This window comes from Penaeus japonicus, unplaced genomic scaffold (assembly GCF_977035675.1).
Source record: "Penaeus japonicus unplaced genomic scaffold, GWHDUDI00000001_assembly GWHDUDI00000011, whole genome shotgun sequence".
Classification (NCBI taxonomy): domain Eukaryota; kingdom Metazoa; phylum Arthropoda; class Malacostraca; order Decapoda; family Penaeidae; genus Penaeus; species Penaeus japonicus.
This window is the reverse complement of record NW_028234413.1, coordinates 34,849,346-34,859,257: the sequence shown is the minus strand read 5'-3', so window position 1 is coordinate 34,859,257 and position 9,912 is coordinate 34,849,346. Positions and strand designations below refer to the sequence as shown.

Genomic DNA, 9,912 nt, shown 5'->3' with positions numbered 1-9,912 from the left:
AAGCCTCTTGTCCGCAAAAAAGCTGTAGGACCCTTGCCCTTCATACCAGAGTCTTAGCGGCTATAATCCTCCGCCTGGATCTATGGAAGATTTCAAAGCTTCCCTTGCGAGGCCGCACTGACTGCTATGTCTGTTCCAACTTTAATATTACAGGGAACATCCCTTGTGTAATATTCCTTCCTTTCTGATTCTGGCTGTGACATCATCATCATTGCCAAGATCATCATCATTAGTATCATTATTATTACTGGCCAATATGAATATGACCGGACTATTATTACCTTTCAATTTTTACCTTACACCATGTGGTATCGTCCCCGGCCATTCTTCTAATCATTCTTGTCCCCAGGCACTCTACCCTTCCTGAATTAGTAATCGAGGGCTTACAGTCTCGTGTAGGTTAAATAGTTGTTTGTTTGTTTTTTCATTCCCTTAATTCTTCTTTCTTTTTCTTTTTTTTCTTTTTTTTGTCTCTAAGGAAGGGCAATTTTAAGAGACCACTCGATTGCACAAGATATGAGGATCAGATGTTTTCCAATCATACCAAAACATTCGCAAAAAACTATTTTCTTAAGAAGAATAGGAGCCGAATATTCACCTGATTATTATATTTATAATCACAATAATTATTTTAAGTATTGATATTTATAGTATAGCCATTATCTTTTGCAATAGAATTGTCATTGTGTTATCATTATCATTGTTGATAGTGTTGCAGTGGCTATTACTCATATAATTTTATTATCATTGTTTACAGGACTAATAGAGACCCAAGCAGTAAGACAAGATTAAGTGAACAAAGACAAAACAAGCAGTAACAGTTCACAGTCTTTCTTTCTTTCTTTTTATACTAAACAGTGCGTTGTGGGTTAGCAATAATTCGGTCATTAAGGCAATTATACCAGAAGCTTGTGCAAGACACCTGTCACTTTAGTGCCATTATCTGGTTAGATGAAAGGTCAACCGATTTCTGTATACTCTATGCTGAAGATGGTACATCAACAAAAGTAATAGCTCGAATTACAGAGGCAACAAGTGCTCTAACAAGACTTGATAAAATATATAATGATAGAAAGTATCTATTAGAGTCAAAGTAAAACCTCTCAGAGCCACATATGATATCAACAGACATGGATGCGAGACATGGACCCTCGGTATGAAAATGGAGAAACGAATAGAGGCATTGGATATGAAATACTTTCGAAGAATCTTGCAGATATCCTGGAAGGAAAATCTGAATGAATATGTTCGCAAAAAAAATGTATTGTCGAAAACTTGATCGACTCTTTGGTATAAGGAAGTTATAATAGTTTGCCCATGTAGCTGGTAATCAAGGCGAACTATGTAAAGCTGTTATGCATTGAGTGGTTGATGGTACTAGACAGAAAGGAAGACCCCAACAAACGTGGACTGAAGCAGTGAGAAGACCAGAAGACCGATATGTTTGGAGAAAGGAACGTTTATAAATGGGTACACTAACGGCCACACTCCAAGTTATGATCATCACTAAAATAATAATAATAATAATAATTACAGATAATGCACAAATACCAAGCTTTTAGCCTATGTATTATGGTGCTTCAAGTACACTTCTCTGGAGTGGTATATTGCAGACCAGCAGTCAACGTGGCTCATAACTTTTAGTTGAGTCACCCTGAAAAATATATAATTTTCTATGCCACGATCTGCCGAGCCTTGAGAGTGGGAAGACGAACAACAACACAGTTGAAAGAAACCTCGGGCAAGATGTGGAAGCTGTGCAACCACCTCATCTGCTGGGCGAGACTCCCACCTCTGAGTCGTCAAACCCTCAAGAACAGCTTGCATAGGCCGCCACGTCTGGCCTGTCCCCCGTCCAGGTCCCTCTCCAGCGCCTCCTTCGGGATCTTCGCAACGGGGTCCTGGCCGAGGCACTTCGGCTTGGAGCAGGGAATGACCCGAGTACAAGGTCACACTGGCAGCAGCAGCTTGGCTTTCCTCTCTCGCCACAAGTCCAGCAGGTCGAACAGGAATAAGAACCGAAGCCAAAATGTGAGTGCATGATGGCGACATGTTGAGTGCTCGGTGTCCTCAAAAAATGGAATAGGGCATCCAGGTTTGGCTGGCCATCCTGCCGAGCAGTAGCTTTTGCCTTTTTTTTTGTCTGTGTTAGAGATATTGCAGAATTATACAGTCAAGGGAGGGAAGACCTGTACTTTGGTGTGATAAAAGGGATCATCTCCAGTAAATATTTTTAATAGTACTGTATTACTAAATATTTCGGTAAATTTTCCGAACAACGCCGCGTCGCTAAATACCACAAAAGTGGTATCGATGGATTCCTCTCAACCTCTACTATTCATATATAGTGAAATTAATGAGCGCTTGCACCCCTGGAGCCCACAATCTGGGTCCTGATAGTAGGGTAGAGCATGAAGCAGATCAGGGAAAATGCGGGGTAAAATATGAATTCCGGCCATATTTCGTATGCAAAATCTTGACCAATTACCTACCTAACTTTGCTTAGGTTTGAAGTTTGCCCTAGCCAAGGGGGGGCTTCGCCCCCCCCCTTCGTGCTACCTCGTGCTACTTCGGTATCATGAAGACCTTAACCCAACTACCTACCTCACTTTGCCTAGTTTTGAAGTCAGCCTTTGCGAAGAGGGAGCTACGCCCCCCTGTGGATCTCCCCTATTCAGGGCACTTCGTGATACTTATGATGCGTAATTAGTCCTGTAGATGAAAATGCCGCGACCACGAATAAACCTTACACTGCGCCATGATGACGGCAACTGAGTCTTCGTCTCATATATTCCTCAGGATAGGAAACTAGGACCGATGATGACGTGACCACTCAATAGAGGGCACTCTATAATTATACTGTAAACAATGGGGAAAATTGCGCCATCTATCGAGAGAACAGAACAGCACGTGCAGGTAATTCATTGGGGGTTTCCAGTCCACAGCTTGTCACTAGCCGTAAATACGTAAACACAGCCATGTTTGAATTTCAGGGCGAGGATGGTGGTTTCGGGGTATCTTGCCCAAGGTATGTTGCACGAAGTGCCCTAAAAAGGGGGGGTCCAGAAGGGGGCGAAGCCCCCCCTTGGCTAGGGATTAATTCAAAACTAGGCAAAGTTAGGTAGGTCATTGGGTTAAGATTTTGCAAGCGAAATATGCCCCGAAGTAGGACGAGGTAGCACGAAGTGCCTTAAAAAAAGAGACCCAGATTGTGGGGTCCAGAGGTGGAATCGCGCATGATTTCTACTATATATGAACAGTAGAGGTTGAGAGGAATCCATCGATACCATTTTTATGGTATTTCATAACATTTTACCCCGCATTTTCCCTGATCTACTTCATGCCCTCCCCTACTATAGGGACCCAGAATGTGGGCTTCAGGGGTGCAAGCGCTCATTAATTTCACTATATATGAATAGTAGAGGTTGAGAGGAATCCATCGATACCACTTTTGTGGTATTTCGTAACGCGGCGTTGTTCGGAAAATTTACCAATATTTCAATAGTGGTACCTATAGCTTCCTCTTGCCCTCTGCTACTCATGTATTGTGATTTACTCTGCAATCCCCCCCCCCCCCCCATAATGTGAGAACCCTTTTTGTAGTGAAGGACATGAAGTAGACCTGGGAAATTGTAGGATGATATATGAATCCATTCCAGTGATATATGCCACAAATTTACCTTAGTTGCACCATATTTCTGTTAACTGTTTAATAAAAAGGTAAAAGATGCAGTTTCTTTACAGTAATTCACTTGCATGTCATACCGTGTTCACAGCAATAATGCATGCCTTTGCACATAACAGCACTGCAGCAAAAAGGGCAACAAACATCTTCAACATCTCTTCTGCTTGTGCTGGACCCTTATTTGACAATAAACCTTTTTGATACTTCATCAGTGTGTATCCAGCATCGTCAATGTATAACCTGTACCCGAACCAATACCACCTGCACTGACATGTCTTCACAATACTATATCCAGCTCAAAATTTATTGGGAAAGCTTTGTTTTTCTCTTTTTCTCTCTTTCTCTCTTTTTTACTGCAAAAATTCCATTTGATTCATAGAAGGATGTGGATCAAAGGTGAAATATTTTAGACTCAGCATATATGATTTAAGCAAAGATGTTCCAAGCTTTTAAAAGTTTTCCTTGTAACTAGGAAGTCTGTCAATAAAAATATCTTGTTTAGTGTCCCACAAACTTGTCTGAATATGCCAAGAATGCCTCCAAAAGAATGCATGTCTGTTCTTAACCCATTTTGCATCAGGCGCTGGTGACGAGATATCTGGGCAAGACCAGCGCTCGGGGTGAGCGAGCGGGCAGCCCAGGTTCGCGGCTTATGCGCCCAAGAATCTCGAGGCATTAGGCTTATGCCTGGCATTACAACCATTCAGAGCCGGAATCGCCCCGGTGTGAACGGGTTAAATCCCCTATGAAGTATGAAGTAGATAAAACATTTTATGGAATAGTTCAGTTTTTCCTGTAGAGAGAAAGAGAGTTTGTTTTGTTTTGTTTTTTAGATACTACTACTGCTGTTTATGCTCAGTACCTCAATGTTATTCATGCATTTCCAAGTCATTAAGACAAAAACATGTGTTATTTAGGTATATGATTGCAGTGATTTTAGCATTGCAGGTGAATAGTTTACATTACATTATTGGTTACTTGGATAAGTATACAAACTATATGATCAGATAATAATGGATGTATATTGTCTAAAGATTTTATATTTTGGACATTCAGGTTATGCAGCAGTATGATATAATGATAATCAATACCATTAATTAAAGTAACACCCGTGCAGGGTTAATTTATGTTTTGAAGGTCTTTATAACTTAGGACCAAGTGAAAAAATATTGAGGTCCCTAAAGCCCAGTCTAACCTAAAGATTTGATTATTTATTGATTGTGAATAAAAAAATAATCTTGTAAGAATATGAGAGCCTGATGTCAAATGGTTGATGAAAGATTATTATTATTATTATTATATATATATATTTTTTTTTTTTCTTCTTCTTCTTCCAAAACTGAACCAACTGAGTGTGTTATGTATAATGTGGATATGTTTATGTTCTACAAGTTACATTCTTTCAGTCAGTGTCATCAGCTCCTACCATATCTTTTGAAATGAAATACCAATGTTAGTTCTTAATTTTCCTAGTTTTCAGATGATGAAGAGTCAGACGAGGAAGGCGAGCTAGAGTCAGCAGCAGACTTCCGTGATATAAGAGTGAATGTCCCATCTTTGAGACTGGACGCCATCCTCAAAGCTGGGCTCAACATGTCACGCAAGTAGGCTCTCACTTGTTTGTTGTAATTAAGGAACATTTTGTGTTAACTTCTGTGGGATATATCTGATATCCTTTGATTGTCTCTGGACTGGTAACATATGTTAGGATGATCTTTCTATGTGTGTATTTAAGTGCTGATTTACTTATCATTTAGTAGAAAAGAACCCTTGTGCATCAATTTATATGTTTCTGTCACCAGCTTACAATTATTTTAATTATTATAAGATAACTAGAGAATTTCTGGCAGCATGTACGCTTATGAAAAATAATCTTTATTATTGGATTTTCTTCGTAGGAATGTAATTTAGAAATGAAGATCAAATTTCCTTTCACTGATTACAGATATAACCTATTAGATTGTACTGCTTATTTTAAAACAACTCCCAACCTTATAGTAAGTTTGAACAACCCAACACTCCTTAGCAATTTTGAACAACCCATCACCTATTAGCAACTTTGAGCAACTTACTTTGAACAACCATCACCAAATAGCTACTTTATTGTAGATGAAAACACAGCAGGCAAAAGTAGGAAAGTTATGTATTGGATCCACTCTTGTATGAAGAGTCAGTTTTTTTTTTGAAGATAGAGATTAAAACCCCATTATATTACTTGATCTAGAAAAAGATAAATGAAACCTGAGAACTTCAATGTTATTTGTCCCAGCCTATGTTTTTTTATGTCCCCTTTCTAACCAGGATGTAATCATGTCATTGTTTAGACTTATTTACTCAGGAGTATGAACATTGTGGTATGCTCCAGTATTACACTTTGTAGCACCTTCACCTTCACTCTCTCTGTTGGAGTGTAGGACAGATAGAGAGGCAGGACTGTTTCAAAGACCTTTTGGCAGTGATTATATAACATAATTATATACCCAAGTACATCATACAAAAAATGTAGGGTAAAAATATTATATGTTAACTCTTAAAGTGACAACCATAATGATATCTTTATAATAACTTTACATAGAGCAACTCACCACCTTTATCTCCCTCTTTCCCTCTCTCCCTCTCTCACTCCCTCCCTCCCTCCCTCCCTCCCTCCCTCCCTCCCTCCCTTTCTCCCTCCCTCCCTCCCTTTCCTTCTCCATCAATCAATAATTATAACACATATAGCACAAGCCACCAGATTTCCTTTATCTCCCACACACACTCTCATCACAATCTCAAACATACCCAAGTTATCACAGTACAATCAGATACCAACAGGTTTAAAAGACAAACCTAATATATATAATTTTAAGAGGGCAGTTAAAAAACACTTACAATCTGAATATTAGGCTGATCCTAAATTCATTGAGGTCACTGCACATGACATGCATTTCTTATATTACTAATATTTGTGTTATCCCTGTTTTTATATGTACAGTAGTTTTTCTCTCTTACTTTTACTGCTTTATTTATTATTACTATTATAAGCAGTAATGGGATTCAGCTGGTTCGCACCAGTTCGTAAGAACCTGTTCTTGGGATTTCATTAATCCTGAGAATCAGCTGTTAGCTTAACCCATTAGCTGCAGTTTTAATAAAATATGTATATAGTCATGTGGCAGGTTTAAGCTATATGGCACGGTGCCATCCGCGTTTACGACCGGTTCTGCCTTGACAGCAAGTCATGCTATCTGCTATCAATGGGTTAAATCAGGGGTTCTCAGTCTTATTTCCCCATGGACATCTTTTGTTTATAATTTATTTTGGTAGACCCCTCATAGATCAGTTACTGGATTTTCAATAGTTAAAAACACAACTAAAGCCAGATTTGACATTGGGTGGAGCCTAATATGGGTTGGAGACAAACAATTGCTGTATACAGTCTGCTCAATATTAATTATGGTTTAACTATTATTTTGACATTTTTTTAAAGTTGGGAAAATAACTAAAATTTATAATTTCACTTGCTAGACTATAGCATGTGGCAACCAAAGGATCAACCTTTGTGCTTATGTTGGGCCAGCCAGCATGGTTTGCTGCTAGAGACTGTGGTAGTGAGAGAACCTGTTGTTAGTGACAACCTGTTCTTAAAATATTTAAATCCCACCTTTATTTCTTTTAACATTCTATATTTGAATTTAGCTCTCTCCCTTTCTTTCTCTCTCTCTCCTACCCCCTATTCTCTCTCAGACTAAATATACAATGGTTTGAATTATTTTTTCCTAATCTTTTCCCTACATTTTTTCTGAAAGTGAACAGTGATTCCTTATTCCCAGCTTCAGCCTCCTCCTCAACCCTTTTGTTTTGTAGAGCCAGATTACTTTCTCACTGCATTTTTTGTTCGTTGGTTTGTCCAAAATATAAGCTATATATTCCTTCACTTTTGTAGCTAGGGCATCATACCTAATGCTAATAAGTATTGTTTATTTAATATATCATATATATAGACTCATATTATACCATGATTCTAGAAAATAATAGAAATCACATCTATAGATGGTTAACCATGGTAAGATAAACAAAAGAATTTCTTATTCTTCCTTTTTTTTTCTTTTTTCAGTAAAGTGGAGGCAGCATTTTATGATAGCAAGATTCGTGTAAATGGTCTGAAAGTGATGAAAAAGAGCAAACAGGTAAGTTACCTATTATCCTTTCATGTGTAAAACTAAGTGAGGATTTTTTTTTTTTTTTTTTTTTTTTTTTTTTTTTTTTTTTTTTTTCTTCTTCTTCTTCTTCTTCTTCTTTTTCTTCTTCTCTTCTTAGTCTTTTCTTCTTCTTTCTTCTTTCCTCTTCTTCTTTTTCTTCTTCTTCTTCTTCTTCTTTCTTTCTTTCTTTCTTTCTTTCTTTCTTTCTTTCTTTCTTTCTTTCTTTCTTTCTGGATGGTCTAGAACATTTTCTCTATGTAATGAGTTATTGATTTATATTCTATACTCTAATATTTATGTTATACCTGTTATTTAGCACTTCATGTCTTGTTAGTTGATGTAGGTGTAATATGTTCAAATAATTACATATTTCCTTCTTTCTCCTATGTTAGAAAATATAACTTGATGCCTGAGTTTTAGTGATTCTTTGATTTTCTTGGTATACTTGTATGGATTGAGATAGTGTTATTTTAGAATTTGTACCTTGTGGAATTCTACCTTTATTTCTCCACCAGAAAGAAGTAGGGAATTCTCTACATTTGGATTTTTTGAAAGTCAATATTTCTAAAGAAAATTTATGACTCCAACCAATACATTTTTGATTCTTTGAGGGTGTTGGTTGAATTGAAAGACAAAAATTCAGGTAATGCATAAGTCTCCATGGAGGAGTTGTCATTTTACCATACATTGTTGCAAAGAGTCAGATAGGTTATATGATGACAGGATACGTCAAGATAAAAGATGCAAGTTACTCATCCAGATGATGCAATATATGACCTGACTTTCCACATTGAGAAATGGTCTGTAAGGGATAATAGACAAGTTTGTCTATTTTGGAAGGAAATTCGTTCAAGACAGATGCAAAGATGATGTTATCAGAATGATTAATCTTTGTAAACAATTTCCCATATCTGAACTGCCTTGCATGTGAAAGGCCTGTACAACTGCAGTAATTTCTGGAAGATATCTTTGGTCATCCTGAAGAAGTCATTGTATACTTGGTGATTGTCTAAGTTCTTGCACTAAATTGATAAACTCCTTTTCTTTCTCCTATTGGATAGTGCACCCATATGTAAACCTCCGCATTTGTTTAACCCATTGACGATGGGGCTATTTTGGCTCTAAATGGTCGAAATGCCAGGATATTTCTAAGGCATAAGCCTAACGCCTCGGGATTCTCGCCCGCACTGGCCGTGGCCGAGCGCTGTACACCCGATCACCCGGCGCTCCGGCCAGGAGGATAGCCACAACGAAATATCTGCCCTGGAACCCCTTGACGTGGTATCTTGTCACCCATCATTAACAGGTTAAAAAAGTTCAGAAAGGGCCTGGTGTCCACTCATAGAAGTCCCTACACTTGTTGATTAAAATGATGTTCATAAGAGAGTTCTCTCACCTTGTAGCCTGCTAGTAGAAAAAATGGACTTATATTTGTGTGTGAAAAGATGTGATACGTGCTTTCTGTGGACAAAGGTATCTCCTTGTGATGATGACTTTAGAGATACATGAAAGGTAAAAATACATTCTACTATCCACAGGGAATGTGAAAATCTGTCTCATGACTGCTTCAGGAGCACTTTTTTTCTTGTAATTTCTGATTATAAATTGGAATATATATTGCACTCACATAAATAAATGACAAGTGTATCATTACTGTATCACTAGCTTCATAGCCAGGGACTCAGACGAGCAATGTTTGTTGGACAAAGGATAAAGTGTTTGTAGTTGACATTATAGGCCAAGTGATTTCAAGATAGACTAATAGCATATTCATGGGTAGTTAGGCTTTGGTTCAACTTATACCAATCACATTTACCATTTCATATACCAAGCCATACTTATATAAAACATTTAGGAAGAAACAGAAATAAAAGAAAGGGTAAGCATTGCTTGAGTGTTGCTACTGTTAGCAGGGTAGTAATATAACTGTGTATATTTTAAATTTGAAAGGGGAAATTAATAAGTGAATTGATGTTAGTCTAATGCCATAATTTTTAATTATTTCAAAATTCCTTACTAATTATATTTGAAGTTACAGTCCTTTGT

General features: G+C 37.7%; 1 protein-coding gene across 1 annotated transcript in view; it reads left to right on the top strand.

The window, feature by feature from the left end:
- The first annotated feature begins 1,707 nt into the window (after positions 1-1,707).
- The window catches only part of LOC122261845 (uncharacterized), a 9,430-nt gene continuing 1,225 nt past the window's right edge, over positions 1,708-9,912 (top strand). Inside the window, exons 1-3 of the mRNA XM_043029648.2 lie at positions 1,708-2,031; positions 5,159-5,289; positions 7,782-7,854. Coding sequence (XP_042885582.2) covers positions 1,747-2,031; positions 5,159-5,289; positions 7,782-7,854 — 489 coding nt within the window. The 5' untranslated portion in view covers positions 1,708-1,746. The remainder of the gene's footprint in view (positions 2,032-5,158; positions 5,290-7,781; positions 7,855-9,912) is intronic.